The following is an 18763-nucleotide window of genomic DNA, read 5'->3' on the forward strand; positions in this document are numbered from 1 at the left end:
CCCCGGAAACGAACCCCATCCCCAATTGAGTCTATGTCCAACTTCATTCCATACAAATTAAAAACTAAAAATTAGAAAAATCCCAAAATATCAAAAGGCATCACTTCAGTATGTGCCTGATAGCTTTGCCAAGTTTCGATCAAATACACTGAATGGTTTTTGAATTCTGCCCCGGAAACGAACCCCATCCCCAATTGAGTCTATGTCCAACTTCATTCCATAAAAAAATTAAAAACTAAAAATTAAGAAATCCCAAAATATCAAAAGGCACCACTTCAGTTTGTGCCTGGTAGATTTGCCAAGTTTCGATCAAATACACTGAATGGTTTTCGAATTCTACCCCGGAAACGATCGCGAGCCCCTTCCCCAATTGAGTCTATTTCTAACTTCATTCCATAAAAATTGAAAAAGTTAAGATTAGAAAAATCCCCAAATATCAAAAGGCACCACTTCAGTATGTGCCTGATAGCGCTAGCTTTGCCAAGTTTTGTTCAAATACACTGAATGGTTTTCGAATTCTGCCTCGGAAACGAACCGCAACCCCAATTGAGTCTATGTCCAACTTCATTCCATAAAAATTGAGATAAATAAAAATTTAAAAAATCCCAAAATATCAAAAGGCACCACTTCAGTTTGTGCCTGGTAGATTTGCCAAGTTTCGATCAAATACACTGAATGGTTTTTGAATTCTGCCCCGGAAACGAACCCCAACCCCAATTGAGTCCATGTCCAACTTCATTCCATAAAAATTTAAAAAAATAAAATTAGAAAAATCACAAAATATCAAAAGGCACCACTTCAGTATGTGCCTGATAGCGCTAGCTTTGCCAAGTTTTGATCAAATACACTGAATGGTTTTCGAATTCTGCCTCGGAAACGAACCCCAACCCCAATTGAGTCTATGTCCAACTTCATTCCATAAAAATTGAGATAAATAAAAATTTAAAAAATCCCAAAATATCAAAAGGCACCACTTCAGTATGTGCCTGATAGCTTTGCCAAGTTTCGATCAAATACACTGAATGGTTTTCGAATGCTGCCCCGGAAACGAACCCCAACCCCAATTGAGTCTATGTCCAACTTCATTCCATAAAAATTGAAATAAATAAAAATTTTAAAAATCCCAAAATATCAAAAGGCATCACTTCAGTATGTGCCTGATAGCATTGCCAAGTTTCGATCAAACACACTGAATGGTTTTCGAATTCTGCCCTGGAAACGAACCCCATCCCCAATTGAGCCTATGTCCAATTTCATTCCATACAAATTTTGAAAAATAAAAATTATTAAGATCCTTAAATATCAAAAGGCACCACTTCAGTATGTGCCTGATAGCTTTGCCAAGTTTCGATCAAATACACTGAATGGTTTTTGAATTCTGCCCCGGAAACGAACCCCAACCCCAATTGAGTCTATGTCCAACTTTATTCCATAAAAATTAAAAAAAATAAAATTAGAAAAATTCCAAAATATCAAAAGGCACCACTTCAGTATGTGCCTGATAGCTTTGCCAAGTTTCGATCAAATACACTGAATGGTTTTCGAATTCTGCCCCGGAAACGAACCCCAACCCCAATTGAGTCTATGTCCAACTTCATTCCATTAAAAATTAAAAACTAAAAATTAGAAAAATCCCCAAATATCAAAAGGCACCACTTCAGTATGTGCCTGATAGATTTGCCAAATACACTGAATGGTTTTGTAATTCTGCCCCGGAAAAGGAAATGATTACGGACGGACAGACGGACAGACAGACGGACAGACAGACAGACTGGCTGATCGCTATATCTCTCCGCATTATATGCCGGGGGGATAACAATTATCAGAGAAGTAAGGGAGTTTTTACTTGACTTAGAGATCAATGAGGGCAGGGGTGACCATGAGGTGTACTGAGAAGTACAGTACCAATCGGGGGCACGGGTGGCCCAGTCGTCTAAGGCGCCGCGATTCGCTGTGCAGAGTTGCGTCCCTTGGGCACGCCAGAAACCTATGATTGTGGGTTCGAATCCCAGTTCGCCCCGATTATGTTTCTAGGTTTGTCAGCACCATACCCGTGCTCGTGGGTTTCACCGAAGTGGTAAACGTCTGAGACCTGCATCACTTCGGCCTTTCCTCCCACATGAAGCTGACACGCCGCGATATGACTGGAATACTGTTAAAAGCGGCGTTAAACCCAACTCACACACACACACACACACAGAACAAATCATCTGATGATCTGAGTAGTAGACTGGACTCTGGAATGCGACAGCAAAGTCAAAGTCGTTGCGATGGAAACTCGAAAAAATATCCTTTTTTAAAATCCCAAACTATCAAAAGGCACCAGTTCAGCACCAGAACTATTTATGTGCCATGTTTGGTGAAGATATATGGTACGGTTTTCAAGATCTGCTCCGGAAGTGAGGACTACCGCTATTTTCAGTCTAAGTCAAAGTCGTTGCCATGGAAACTCAAAAAAAGACATCTGTCATGGTTTTTGTGTTCTGTTCCGGAAACGAACGAACGGACGGATGGACGGAAAGACGGCACCCATTCATATATCCCCCTTCCACTTCGTGGCTTGGAACAATAATGCACTTCTCGTCACGATATGGTTGAAATATTGCCGTTGAGACGTTAAGCATTAAAAGTCACTCACATACCATTCTCAAAAGACCGCACCCGTCATGTTGTGGATAGAGCGTATGCCTGGAGGGCAGAAAGTCGGTAGTTCGATTACGGTCTGTGTCATACCCAAAGACGTTTAAGGATGTACATACACGTTGCTTTGTCAGTGCAATACTCTTGATCGCTTTCATTAGGTGTGTTCAAAACAGCGTTAAACAGGCGGATACAAAATTCTCTTTCACAATGATGTCCGATTATTTGTTCCTGCAACAATCAAATGTTAGCAACTTATATTAACCATGCAAAATATAAAGTGCGCATCTGGTGAAGTGGCAATCACTCATGTGACATTTGCTTCACCAATGCAGAAAATGTGGTGGTGATCAAACTGCTGCCAATATGAATTGCCCTAAGTACAAACAACTGACAATGTCCAAAGGGTTAGGGTTGAGAGTAACATATCCTATGCTGAAGGTTCCAATCTCATATGACACAGCTCCCAAGATCGCAGGTCTTACACCTGTCGTGACTGCTGCAGAACCACCAGTTGAGATTAGATTACATCGTCGCCTCTCCCTTCTTCGAAATGTACCTGCCATTGTCAAATACATGTTTCAGATCGTGTATACTAGGTATTATCGCCAGAGTTATTTCCGGCATTACCATGTACTTTAATGCAACAAACTATAATTATAAAATGGGCAAACTGTCTCTATAGCAAAAAGACATTTCCGCCTCGGTTTATCTGAAGATATTGTATTGCCCTTCATAGTAACCACGATTAATTGAAGAGGCTGTATTATTTCTTACACTTTTACAATGGAACGCTCAAATTTGGTGTCTCATGGTTGTGACTTCAAACGGTTTCTCCAGGATATATTGTACTCATCCTGAGTTTATTTGTGATCTAGAACCTTCCCATTTGCCGGAAGGCATTTTTAAGATTAATGGCGGTATCCTTTTTCGAAAAGAAAGTCTTCCGTGTAATCGAAAAGTTAAGAATCATTGCAGAGGTGGTTGTGCAAGATTTATGCGATCAGACCTTCTCTACATGGGACAGGAATTGCAAGTTGATGCCTTTGAAGCAAATGCTATTACAATATTGCATGATGAAAACATATCTTTCTTGTCCATAATATACAAAACACTACAAGACAGTGTTTTGATAAATATTTAATATAAATCAGTTCCTTGCAATATGACATCTTCATACATTGACTTCAATATTCCTAACAAATTGTGAATGATTAGAATAAAAACGATTTTGTTCTTCTAAACACTGGGAAAATTACACGAGTTGAACTTATGATTCTTGATTTTTTATTGGAATCATCGTCCACAACTGCTACATGCAAAAGGAATGTTTATCGACAAGATCACTTCTGTTTTCGCCGAAAGTTATAACTGAGATCCCTACTTTGCGTCAGTGGGAATTTAAGTCTGCCAGGTTGCTGAATTTCTCTTAGTGAATCCCGGGTAGATGTGTAGTTGATCTCATATGAAGAAGATGTTGATATTTCAAATAACAAAATTACATCTGAAATTATGGAGATCGCAGAGAGATATATTGGGAAAAGGGTGTCTTCAGACTGGATCTAAAATACCCCAATCAAGGGAATGTTGAATGCGAAATAATGCTCATAAAATAACAAACTTCGTTTTTGGCATTGAGATATGAACTAGCTCTCGTCAGGAAGAATCAAGCAGATGTGAAAGCTGGTGTACATTTGTCTCTGGCATTTCCAAGTCCAAACCACTAACAAGCAGTTGATCTAGAATAAAGAAATTTAGTGGCAACAATAGCAGAAGTCCAATACAAGGAAAGGGTAGGGACAATGCAGTAATTACAAAATCTCAAAAGTCTCATATTCTTGCTGAACAGTTTATAAAAGTTATGAGCTCAGACAATTTTGTGGGTGTATTTTGACGACACAAAGAAACATTTGAAAATGATTTGGTGTTAACATCTATTCTGTTATATCTGATGGTAACTCTTGTCGCCATACCTCTATTTCTGCTGATGAATTAAGACAGACACTATCGAATAGCAAAATACCTCCAGTGGAACTGATAGATCAATGCCGTCCTATTCTCGAGAGGTATCCGCCATCTTCTCCGTGAAGATCCGGGTTGCGTCTTCAGGAACCCACGCTTGCCGTAAGAGGCGACTGTGCTTGTGAGAGGAGACTAACGAAATCTGGTGGTCAGGTTCGCTGATTTGATTAATGTATGTTATCGTAACCCTGTTGCGTGGATCAGTGTTTATGATATTAATCACTTGATTGTCTGGTCCAGACTCGATTATTTACAGACGTCATAAAGGTGGAATATTGCTGAGTGTGGCGATAAACAACAAACATACAAACACCATTTGATATCCGCCTTGGTACATTATAAAATAAATGGAAACATGCGATAGTTGTTTCTCTTCTCAAAGCAGGTACGTATACCTCTTTACCTACTTCATACAGATCTTCAAAGCCTTAACATCGGGCCCAGTCGTCTAAGGCGCCGCGATTCACTGTGCACAGTTGCGTCCCTTGGGCACACCAGAAACCTATGATTGTGGGTTCTAACCCCGGTTCGCCCCGATTATGTTTCTAGGTTTGTCAGCACCATACCCGTGCTCGTGGGTTTCACCGAAGTGGTCAACGTCTGAGGCTTGCATCACATCGGGCGTTCCTCCCACATTAAGCTGACACGCCTTGATATAACTGGACTATTGTTAAAAGCGGCGTTAAACTCACTCACTCACTCAGTTTAACATCTAACCTCTGCAAAATCGTGGTAAAAATAGCCACTCGCTAGATAAACATTCATCTTGAAATATAAAGTGACAAAGATCATGTCCATAATTATAAGATATCTCAATTAATCGAGAGCCCATTGAACGATTCTTACTTTATCATAAACATGCGTCTGTGAATCAACAGGAAAAGGTAGCATCAAACATGCTCAATTGCACCTCAATAGGTAGACACAAACGACTGAAGCTGCTGGAATATTTCTTGACATTAAGGGAAAGTTCACAAATGGAAAGTTTAAGTCATCCCTCTCTCATACAGTATTTGATCTCTCTTCATTTGCATGCATAGATCATACTATAAAACAGATGAGGTGGTTTTGCTGTTCTCTTTCATTTCTAGTTCACGTGGATAAATCAATGGAAGAGAATTGTCTATCGAATCACCGATATACCACGACTTTAAGTTATACTTCTTGACCAAACTGATTTGTTTAAATACTTTCAACGTATAAATAACTTTTCAGCATTAAACAATTAAATGGTAAATTCACAAGACACAAAAGCTAGTTTTAAAGCCAAGGGTAGAGATATAACTTCATTATATCTCAAAATAATATAACATTCATCCAGTTTGATTAGTAATACCTGCAAAATATATTTAATATCCTTCTGACTTCTTATAAGGATGCTTGTTTAGGCTTAGCAGTCGAACAATCTTGCACAAATCTTAAAACTGTAAAGTTGGAAAACACTAAACTGAGGCTGAAAGAGAATAGATGATATAGTGCAAGACGACACGTCTTACTCAAGACTAGAAAAACACGTTAAACTGAACGTTCGGATTGTCGGACTTTAGAGATCATTGAAAAACATTAAGCTGTAAGAGGTTTGAAACTCAAATAAACGTAACTGTCAATTGTAACAATTAACAGCAAGATCGTTACACAGTAATCTAATTTAGCAAGACTGGCTCCTACGTTATTTTCATTTGGTGTCATGAACTTAAAGTTTACCTGCGTTGAAATGTTTATCGTACTCTGCACTGACAGTCCACGCAGATTTGCTGAAATCTTCTTCTGTGATGGGAAAGGCCATATCAAGAAATGCAATGATTCGTCTTCTTTTAATTTGATTCCGAATGCTCCTAAATTGTAACTCACTTTGGTATAATTTAATATTTCTGTGATATATTTTAGATTAATTTGTCTATGGCTAACATTTTGATGTTTTGCACATGCCTTAATCACCGACAAGTCATCATCAGCGAGAGATTTGCCTTGTTTTAAATTTATGAGCCTCAAGTTTGGTAGCCTGACAAAGAAAGACAGCGTCTATTTATACACTTCAACTTCTTGGTCCTGGTTAGGCTAGTCACAAAAGTGAAGTCAATCGCAGAAACATTGTCACCAATATCAGCTTTGGGATTTTCGAAGTATCTAAACCTTATTGATTTTATGAAGCTGTATTGGGGAAAATATTCTCCCGTATTACTCAATGTCTCTCCAAACTCTAGGCATGCGATTTCCGTAAATTTGTTACATGTACTCATTAGTCCACGAGTACATTCATCAAACGAAAGAAACTGAAGACGAGAATAATGATTTTAAATTGGTAGATTTATAAGTTCAAACTCTATATGAAATGGAAGCACTACGGTCACAGCATTGTTTTATCTCGCTTTGATTAAAAATATAATTGGTTAAATATCATGCTTAAATGTAATGTCAGGCTGTTCTAATTCATTTTGACATTGAAATGGCATAACCGACTATATGGTGAGAAGAGTGTTTATTTTAATTGATAATGCAAGATACAGATAATATCATATAGCTGAACACCTTTTATACTTTATGATGCTGAGTTTGAGCGTGAAATAATGTTAAAAAGCCACTACACCTTACAACTCTCTTTGATTGGGGTTTGGCATTTCTGAAACATTGCTTTGTATCCATGTTCGGTTAAGTAATGATGTATCATGAACATTTTAACCCGTAAATTGAATTCTACAAACAGTTTTAACAATTTGGTTTTCAGTCGACCAAGCATGTCCAGCTGGACGTTATGAAGTCGACTGTAACAAGGACTGTAACGCTCGTCACTGTCTTCAGGAATCCTACTGTGATCCTGGTACTGGGGCATGTTCAGGTTCCCAGTGCCAGACAGGATGGAGCGGACCAGACTGTGCAGGTGAGTATGAAGACGACGATGACACTATTCAATAAGAATAATTATGGAAATCAAAATTAATAATATTTGGGCAGAATACACTAACGAGACAGGTTAAATACAATCTAGCCTTAGTTTTCAATACTGTCTCCCACATGAATATGTATTTGAATTGAGGTCAAGTAGATATCACTTTTTCTCCATTACTTGATGGGCGATTGGTTGGTTTTTGGTTGATATATTGCAGATGCATTCTAACATTCACAACCACTGGACGACTGAATACAAATAGTTCCGGCACAGACCTAATGATTCCATATAGATAGTTTTTTTTGGTATTAATACATCTATGTTTGTAATATATATGAAATAAAATGTATCTAAACAAAAGCTTGAAACTGTTATGCCTATGTATGCCTGTTATGTCTAATTACAGCTTAAATATGTCCACAAAAGGTAATTTGTTGAGTTACATTCGGTTATACAAGACGCTGCAATTTGATGTGAAGATTTGTTTTCATTTGGCTTGTAAATGACATATGATCGTTGGTGGAAATCCCAAATTGTCCCTGCTAATGTTTCTTGATTAGACATACCGAGGTAAGGAGGGCCGTGTTAAACAGGTCTTCAGTTAAAACACTGCGGTCTAGTTGATTGTGGGTGGAGAGGGATGCAGGTCCTTGATTCTTGTCGTAAAAGGCGACAAACGGGATCGGGCGGTCAGGCTCGCTGATTTGGTTAATCCATGCCATCGATCTCAATTGCGTGGATCGATGCTCATGATGTCATTCACTGGATTGTCTGGTCCTGACTCCATTATTTTACAAACCACCGTCATATACCGGGAATAATTCTGAATGGGGCGTTAAACAACCAACCAACCAACCAACCTTGATTCTTGCCACTTTAGTTAAACCCTGGTGCACGAGCATGCTTTCAATAAACCAAGTATCACAGCTGGGGCAAATATAGTATTCCAACACGGGATCAGCATATTCTAGTACAGCGAAGGAGTATAGTGTTCATTTATTATGACATTTCCCGTTCCCGTCAACGTTATAATAACGACCTGTTTACATGAAGAGGGTACCTATTTCAAATAAAAGTTAGGAATTGAATATTGATGAATGTAAACATATGAATTATATCATCCGCTGTAATAAATGGAATTAGAAATCGAAAAAGTCTTTTATTCCAGTGTGTACATCTGGACGTTATGGAGTCAACTGTAACAAGGACTGTTATGCTCGTCACTGTCTTCGGCAATCGAACTGTGATCCTGGTACTGGGGCATGTTCAGGTTCCCAGTGCCAGACAGGATGGAGCGGAATAGACTGTGCAGGTGAGTTTTAAGATTACGATGACACTATTCAATGAGAATAAAAATGGAAATTCAAATTATAACTATAGAAGTTACAGTTAAAACATCGGACCATTGCTGAATTCGTTACTTATGAGACTAAAGGTTTTGCTGCTATCTAAAATGAAACAGTGTCATTACATGTTTTTGATTAAGCCGATAGCATGAAGTACCCTTATTGAATTTAACTTTGCTTCTATTGAGACTGCTGTAACGGGCATTGCAACTTCCGGCACTGTTTTCAAAGGTTCATTGGTACAAACAATTTGCTGTGCAGAGTTCTGTTCTTAAGTGTGCCGGATGCCAATGATGGTGGGTTAGAACTTCAGATTCTGGATGATTGTTTCTTGATTTGTATTACCATTCCTGTGCTCGTGGATTTCGCATTTGTTTCAACTGCATTTGTTTTTCCGAAACTGAAAGTAACATGTTATTGTATTGATTAACTCTACTTCAAGTGCTGATCAATCTGTGCTGTATCAGTGAGCCTAGCTTTGATGAATCACAAACTATTTAGTAAACATATATAGGGAAGAAGTTGCATTGAATGTTAAATAAGCCGAAGTCAATTCGTTCTGACCTTTAGGCAAATAGCAAGACATGATGATGAGGCTGCTTCGAGGTGTTTTCATTTTATGCAGTGGCATATGTTGGCTTTGTATTCTGTCATTGTTGAAAAAGAGACCTTATTTTTGCAATGAAGTGTCTATCTTCGCGGTCGTGCAGTCATCCTGAAATAATAGTCTAACAATACTAATTATTTTTGAATGGATGAGTAGCAATGCATGGTAAAGAAATGAATGTGCGTTTATGCTTGGGCAGAATGCACTACCGAGACAGGTTAAATACAATCTAGCCTTAGTTTTCAATACTGTCTCCCAGAGGAACATGTATTTGAATTGAGGTCAAGTAGATATAACTTTTTCTCCATTACTTGATGGGCGGTTGGTTGGGTTTTGGTTGATATATTGCAGATGCATTCGAACATTCACAACCACTGGACGACTGAATACAGAATGTTCAGGCACAGACCTAATGATACCATATACATAGGTTTTTGTGTGTAAACTGATGAGGCTGCAGCGTTAAACAACCAACCAACCAACCTTGATTCTTGCCACTTTAGTTAAACCCTGGTGCACGAGCATGCTTTCAATAAACCAAGTATCACAGCTGGGGCAAATATAGTATTCCAACACGGGATCAGCATATTCTAGTACAGCGAAGGAGTATAGTGTTCATTTATTATGACATTTCCCGTTCCCGTCAACGTTATAATAACGACCTGTTTACATGAAGAGGGTACCTATTTCAAATAAAAGTTAGGAATTGAATATTGATGAATGTAAACATATGAATTATATCATCCGCTGTAATAAATGGAATTAGAAATCGAAAAAGTCTTTTATTCCAGTGTGTACATCTGGACGTTATGGAGTCAACTGTAACAAGGACTGTTATGCTCGTCACTGTCTTCGGCAATCGAACTGTGATCCTGGTACTGGGGCATGTTCAGGTTCCCAGTGCCAGACAGGATGGAGCGGAATAGACTGTGCAGGTGAGTTTTAAGATTACGATGACACTATTCAATGAGAATAAAAATGGAAATTCAAATTATAACTATAGAAGTTACAGTTAAAACATCGGACCATTGCTGAATTCGTTACTTATGAGACTAAAGGTTTTGCTACTATCTAAAATGAAACAGTGTCATTACATGTTTTTGATTAAGCCGATAGCATGAAGTACCCTTATTGAATTTAACTTTGCTTCTATTGAGACTGCTGTAACGGGCATTGCAACTTCCGGCACTGTTTTCAAAGGTTCATTGGTACAAACAATTTGCTGTGCAGAGTTCTGTTCTTAAGTGTGCCGGATGCCAATGATGGTGGGTTAGAACTTCAGATTCTGGATGATTGTTTCTTGATTTGTAATTACCATTCCTGTGCTCGTGGATTTCGCATTTGTTTCAACTGCATTTGTTTTTCCGAAACTGAAAGTAACATGTTATTGTATTGATTAACTCTACTTCAAGTGCTGATCAATCTGTGCTGTATCAGTCAGCCTAGCTTTGATGAATCACAAACTATTTAGTAAACATATATCGGGAAGAAGTTGCGTTGAATGTTAAATAAGCTGAAGTCAATTTGTTCTGACCTTTAGGCAAATAGCAAAACATGATGATGAGGCTGCTTCGAGGTGTTTTCACTTCATGCAGTGGCATATGTTGGCTTTGTATTCTGTCATTGTTGAAAAAGAGACGTTATTTTTGCAATGAAGTGTCTATCTTCGCGATCATGCAGTCATCCTGGAATAATAGTCTAATAATACTAATTATTTTTGAATGGATGAGTAGCAATGCATGGTAAAGAAATGAATGAGCGTTTATGCTTGGGCAGAATGCACTACCGAAACAGGTTAAATACAATCTAGCGTTAGTTTTCAATACTGTCTCCCACAGGAATATGTATTTGAATTGAGGTCAAGTAGATATAACTTTTTCTCCATTACTTGATGGGCGGTTGGTTGGGTTTTGGTTGATATATTGCAGATGCATTCGAACATTCACAACCACTGGACGACTGAATACAGAATGTTCAGGCACAGACCTAATGATACCATATAGATAGGTTTTTGTGTGTAAACTGATGAGGCTGCAGCGTTAAACAACCAACCAACCAACCTTGATTCTTTCCACTTTACTTAAACCCTGGTGCACGAGCATGCTTTCAATAAACCAAGTATCACAGCTGGGGCAAATATAGTATTCCAACACGGGATCAGCATATTCTAGTACAGCGAAGGAGTATAGTGTTCATTTATTATGACATTTCCCGTTCCCGTCAACGTTATAATAACGACCTGTTTACATGAAGAGGGTACCTATTTCAAATAAAAGTTAGGAATTGAATATTGATGAATGTAAACATATGAATTATATCATCCGCTGTAATAAATGGAATTAGAAATCGAAAAAGTCTTTTATTCCAGTGTGTACATCTGGACGTTATGGAGTCAACTGTAACAAGGACTGTTATGCTCGTCACTGTCTTCGGCAATCGAACTGTGATCCTGGTACTGGGGCATGTTCAGGTTCCCAGTGCCAAACAGGATGGAGCGGAATAGACTGTGCAGGTGAGTTTTAAGATTACGATGACACTATTCAATGAGAATAAAAATGGAAATTCAAATTATAACTATAGAAGTTACAGTTAAAACATCGGACCATTGCTGAATTCGTTAATTATGAGACTAAAGGTTTTGCTACTATCTAAAATGAAACAGTGTCATTACATGTTTTTGATTAAGCCGATAGCATGAAGTACCCTTATTGAATTTAACTTTGCTTCTATTGAGACTGCTGTAACGGGCATTGCAACTTCCGGCACTGTTTTCAATGGTTCATTGGTACATACAATTTGCTGTGCAGAGTTCTGTTCTTAAAGGGGCACTGATCTAACGGACTGGTTGTTGCCTTTGTTATTGTTTTCCCCCCGTGAGTACCCGGATGATACGCAACGCAACTGAGCGTGACCAGAGACTGGGGTACCGTCTGCAAGGACAGCTAAATAAACTTGGAGGCTGGAGGCAATATTTGTTTTACGCATTTTTGAACACTGATTGGTTAACTGTGATCTATAAAGATTTCGACAAAGGGCGCATGTTAATTCATTTCTTCAGCCTAAACAAACAGACAAAAAGAACAAGGGAGCTCATCGGATGTCGTCATTTGGAAATACCCCAGATGGTTATAGTTTAATACTGAAAAAAATATCCATGCAGTGAAAGCATTTTCGGATTTCGGCTTGCGTCGATAATACGATTACTACTCCCTTGTTGTCATCCACGTTTTCTCGTATAACCCTACACTTGTGTATTTGTTGTCATTCACTTGATGCTCAGTTAATGAATTTATTACAGGTACAGTTAGTGGTAGCACCACTTATATTACCTGACAAAGGTTCCCATTTGGCATTTATTGTGTCTGGGGTAATTATTCAATCTAAATCCAGGTTTGAAGTGAGGTGAAATGTGTGTTATGTAATATGCACGTGGCAGCCCAGCAAGAGATGAATGATCAGTTGATTTACTTTTTTTTGTAAATCAACGGATCGTTCCTAGTCATCAAAGGATTAACAGAAAATACGTTGATTGATTAATCACTGTTATCTTGCACAGTGGATATGTCAATAGTGAGTGTTTACATGTCTAGGTTTACTAAAACAAAGGGAATACACTCATACCATGGCGCGAAGTGCCGATGTAAAAACAACATACTTTGTTCAAAGGGTTAACTGATAATACGTTGATTGATTGATCATTGTTATCTATCACTCAATGGAATTTTTAGGAACCGTGGACGCTATGAAAATAGTTGTCACGTGGGCTTTCTCAGCCGACCATTGAGACTTGACACCTATGTAAAACACCTGAAACAATCCAAGCGATCAGTTGAGAAACGAACACGGGTTATAATATCCCGAAACGATATATATATTTTAAAATATTTGATTGTTACTGAGACACGTGACATCGAATAAGTTTCTTTGTACAGCTGCAGACGAGTGGGATATTGTTCCTTTGTGTGGATATTCACGGATACATTCCTCGAACAAGGAAGCTGCCTAAAACTTATACACATAAATTTGGTAGGTTGTAATTATGATATCTGCATTTTGTTTTCCTTCAGGTAAATTCTTCAATGCGCGATAGACGTTGTTGTCACAGGTCTTTTCCTTTGTAAGCGTGTATATATTACCGTCAATTTGTAAAATGTGATTCTCTCAGGCAATTTATAAAATGTGTAAATATTTCAGTCATTTTGACTAAAAAATCTGTCCAGATTGATCAAGACGATCAAAAGGGCCTACAAACATCACGACAGATTATTATGTAGGATTAAAAGCCAAACAACTTAGAAATGTACTTTTCAACGTTACATTTTCAGTCTCTTGGTGATGACATTAAACATCAAAATGTTTGGAATTCGTTGTCATAATAATACAGATGGAAATGTCTTTCCGTCACTTTGTAAAATAACTGAATATTTAGACGTTTGACAGTAAAAAAATATACACACTATAAAAAAAGCATATGCTCAGGTGAAATGTTTACTTTGTGTTGCAAGTCAAAATAGTGTAAACGAAAATCGCAAAATTACCAAGCAAGTGACTTATCAAAACTTCGTCACCATTACCGATGATACTCACAAAGATACCTACATTTCCTTATTATCTCGAAAACTGTATTTCATTTTGTTGATCAATGTGACCATACGCCCTTATTACTACCCATAATGTGACTAATGCGCTTACGAATGGCGCAGCAGAGGTCGCGAACTAGTCTAGATTTCTGCTATACATCTGGGTATTCACTGGGAAAAAACAATAACAAAGGCAACAACCAGTCCCGGGGAATTGCGTTAGATCAGTGCCCCTTTAAGTGTGCCGGATGCCTATGATGGTGGGTTAGAACTTCAGATTCTGGATGATTGTTTCTTGATTTGTATTACCATTCCTGTGCTCGTGGATTTCGCATTTGTTTCAACTGCATTTGTTTTTTCCGAAACTGAAAGTAACATGTTATTGTATTGATTAACTCTACTTCAAGTGCTGATCAATCTGTGCTGTATCAGTGAGCCTAGCTTTGATGAATCACAAACTATTTAGTAAACATATATCGGGAAGAAATTGCGTTGAATGTTAAATAAGCTGAAGTCAATTTGTTCTGACCTTTAGGCAAATAGCAAAACATGGTGATGAGGCTGCTTCGAGGTGTTTTCACTTCATGCAGTGGCATATGTTGGCTTTGTATTCTGTCATTGTTGAAAAAGAGACCTTATTTTTGCAATGAAGTGTCTATCTTCGCGATCATGCAGTCATCCTGGAATAATAGTCTAATAATACTAATTATTTTTGAATGGGTGAGTAGCAATGCATGGTAAAGAAATGAATGTGCGTTTATGCTTGGGCAGAATGCACTACCGAAACAGGTTAAATACAATCTAGCCTTAGTTTTCAATACTGTCTCCCACAGGAATATGTATTTGAATTGAGGTCAAGTAGATATAACTTTTTCTCCATTACTTGATGGGCGGTTGGTTGGGTTTTGGTTGATATATTGCAGATGCATTCGAGCATTCACAACCACTTGACGACTGAATACAGAATGTTCAGGCACAGACCTAATGATACCATATAGATAGGTTTTTGTGTGTAAACTGATGAGGCTGCAGCGTTAAACAACCAACCAACCAACCTTGATTCTTTCCACTTTAGTTAAACCCTGGTGCACGAGCATGCTTTCAATAAACCAAGTATCACAGCTGGGGCAAATATAGTATTCCAACACGGGATCAGCATATTCTAGTACAGCGAAGGAGTATAGTGTTCATTTATTATGACATTTCCCGTTCCCGTCAACGTTATAATAACGACCTGTTTACATGAAGAGGGTACCTATTTCAAATAAAAGTTAGGAATTGAATATTGATGAATCTAAACATATGAATTATATCATCCGCTGTAATAAAAGGAATTAGAAATCGAAAAAGTCTTTTATTCCAGTGTGTACATCTGGACGTTATGGAGTCAACTGTAACAAGGACTGTTATGCTCGTCACTGTCTTCGGCAATCGAACTGTGATCCTGGTACTGGGGCTTGTTCAGGTTCCCAGTGCCAGACAGGATGGAGCGGAATAGACTGTGCAGGTGAGTTTTAAGATTACAATGACACTATTCAATGAGAATAAAAATGGAAATTCAAATTATAACTATAGAAGTTACAGTTAAAACATCGGACCATTGCTGAATTCGTTATTTTGGAGACTAAAGGCTTTGCTACTATCTAAAATGAAACAGTGTCATTACATGTTTTTGATTAAGCCGATAGCATGAAGTACCCTTATTGAATTTAACTTTGCTTCTATTGAGACTGCTGTAACGGGCATTGCAACTTCCGGCACTGTTTGCAATGGTTCATTGGTACATACAATTTGCTGTGCAGAGTTCTGTTCTTAAGTGTGCCGGATGCCTATGATGGTGGGTTAGAACTTCAGATTCTGGATGATTGTTTCTTGATTTGTAATTACCATTCCTGTGCTCGTGGATTACGCATTTGTTTCAACTGCATTTGTTTTTCCGAAACTGAAAGTAACATGTCATTGCATTGATTAACTATACTTCAAGTGCTGATCAATCTGTGCTGTATCAGTGAGCCTAGCTTTGATGAATCACAAACTATTTAGTAAACATATATCGGGAAGAAGTTGCGTTGAATGTTAAATAAGCTGAAGTCAATTTGTTCTGACCTTTAGGCAAATAGCAAAACATGGTGATGAGGCTGCTTCGAGGTGTTTTCACTTCATGCAGTGGCATATGTTGGCTTTGTATTCTGTCATTGTGGAAAAAGAGACGTTATTTTTCCAGTGAAGTCTCTATCTTCGCGATCATGCAGTCATCCTGGAATAATAGTCTAATAATACTAATTATTTTTGAATGGATGAGTAGCAATGCATGGTAAAGAAATGAATGTGCGTTTATGCTTGGGCAGAATGCACTACCGAGACAGGTTAAATACAATCTAGCCTTAGTTTTCAATACTGTCTCCCACAGGAATATGTATTTGAATTGAGGTCAAGTAGATATAACTTTTTCTCCATTACTTGATGGGCGGTTGGTTGGGTTTTGGTTGATATATTGCAGATGCATTCGAACATTCACAACCACTTGACGACTGAATACAGAATGTTCAGGCACAGACCTAATGATACCATATAGATAGGTTTTTGTGTGTAAACTGATGAGGCTGCGGCGTTAAACAACCAACCAACCAACCTTGATTCTTTCCACTTTAGTTAAACCCTGGTGCACGAGCATGCTTTCAATAAACCAAGTATCACAGCTGGGGCAAATATAGTATTCCAACACGGGATCAGCATATTCTAGTACAGCGAAGGAGTATAGTGTTCATTTATTATGACATTTCCCGTTCCCGTCAACGTTATAATAACGACCTGTTTACATGAAGAGGGTACCTCTTTCAAATAAAAGTTAGGAATTGAATATTGATGAATGTAAACATATGAATTATATCATCCGCTGTAATAAAAGGAATTAGAAATCGAAAAAGTCTTTTATTCCAGTGTGTACATCTGGACGTTATGGAGTCAACTGTAACAAGGACTGTTATGCTCGTCACTGTCTTCGGCAATCGAACTGTGATCCTGGTACTGGGGCATGTTCAGGTTCCCAGTGCCAGACAGGATGGAGCGGAATAGACTGTGCAGGTGAGTTTTAAGATTACAATGACACTATTCAATGAGAATAAAAATGGAAATTCAAATTATAACTATAGAAGTTACAGTTAAAACATCGGACCATTGCTGAATTCGTTATTTTGGAGACTAAAGGTTTTGCTACTATCTAAAATGAAACAGTGTCATTACATGTTTTTGATTAAGCCGATAGCATGAAGTACCCTTATTGAATTTAACTTTGCTTCTATTGAGACTGCTGTAACGGGCATTGCAACTTCCGGCACTGTTTGCAATGGTTCATTGGTACATACAATTTGCTGTGCAGAGTTCTGTTCTTAAGTGTGCCGGATGCCAATGATGGTGGGTTAGAACTTCAGATTCTGGATGATTGTTTCTTGATTTGTAATTACCATTCCTGTGCTCGTGGATTACGCATTTGTTTCAACTGCATTTGTTTTTCCGAAACTGAAAGTAACATGTCATTGCATTGATTAACTATACTTCAAGTGCTGATCAATCTGTGCTGTATCAGTGAGCCTAGCTTTGATGAATCACAAACTATTTAGTAAACATATATCGGAAAGAAGTTGCGTTGAATGTTAAATAAGCTGAAGTCAATTTGTTCTGACCTTTAGGCAAATAGCAAAACATGGTGATGAGGCTGCTTCGAGGTGTTTTCACTTCATGCAGTGGCATATGTTGGCTTTGTATTCTGTCATTGTTGAAAAAGAGACCTTATTTTTGCAATGAAGTGTCTATCTTCGCGGTCGTGCAGTCATCCTGAAATAATAGTCTAACAGTACTAATTATTTTTGAATGGATGAGTAGCAATGCATGGTAAAGAAATGAATGTGAGTTTATGTTTGGGCAGAATGCACTACCGAGACAGGTTAAATACAATCTAGCCTTAGTTTTCAATACTGTCTCCCAGAGGAATATGTATTCGAATTGAGGTCAAGTAGATATAACTTTTTCTCCATTACTTGATGGGCGGTTGGTTGGGTTTTTGGTTGATATATTGCAGATGCACTCGAACATTCATAACCACTTGACGACTGAATACAGAATGTTCAGGCACAGACCTAATGATACCATATAGATAGGTTTTTGTGTGTAAACTGATGAGGCTGCAGTGTTAAACAACCAACCAACCAACCTTGATTCTTGCCACTTTACTTAAACCCTGGTGCACGAGCATGCTTTCAAAAAACCAAGTATCACAGCTTGGGCAATTACAGTATTCCAACACGGGATCAGCATATTCTAATACAGCGAAAGGAGTATAGTGTTCATTTATCATGACATTTCCCGTTCCCGACAAAGTTAAGATAACGACCTGGACCCGGTTTTATCAAAGCCTCATTAACTAATGGCTACATTAAACCCTAATGATACATTAAATGCTTAATGCAGTATTAGTTAATGGCATCATTAAAATCGGTTGTATCAAACGTTTATTAGCATATCATTATCTAATGATTCCTTAATGTAAGTGTCTTCATTACCCTGTCATTAAATTCGGTGTTTCCCCTAAATATTTCCCACAATTCCTTGACGTCAACACGTACGCGTTACTTCCGGTCGTCTGTCAAAATGGTATCGTATCCACCTAAACCTAGGAATAGAA

At 38.1% G+C, this 18763-nt stretch overlaps 1 protein-coding gene across 3 annotated transcripts in view; it reads left to right on the forward strand.

Moving 5' to 3' along the window:
• The window catches only part of LOC124113981, a 76575-nt gene that overhangs the window by 40403 nt on the left and 17409 nt on the right, over window positions 1–18763 (forward strand). For all 3 annotated transcript variants that reach the window (XM_048400470.1, XM_048400472.1, XM_048400471.1), the window contains exons 4-9: window positions 7388–7540; window positions 8718–8861; window positions 10294–10437; window positions 11871–12014; window positions 15446–15589; window positions 17023–17166. In XM_048400470.1, the coding sequence (XP_048256427.1) occupies window positions 7388–7540; window positions 8718–8861; window positions 10294–10437; window positions 11871–12014; window positions 15446–15589; window positions 17023–17166 (873 nt within the window). The remainder of the gene's footprint in view (window positions 1–7387; window positions 7541–8717; window positions 8862–10293; window positions 10438–11870; window positions 12015–15445; window positions 15590–17022; window positions 17167–18763) is intronic.

This window comes from Haliotis rufescens, unplaced genomic scaffold, assembly GCF_023055435.1.
Source record: "Haliotis rufescens isolate VD_foot unplaced genomic scaffold, xgHalRufe1.0.p SCAF_2, whole genome shotgun sequence".
Taxonomy (NCBI): domain Eukaryota; kingdom Metazoa; phylum Mollusca; class Gastropoda; order Lepetellida; family Haliotidae; genus Haliotis; species Haliotis rufescens.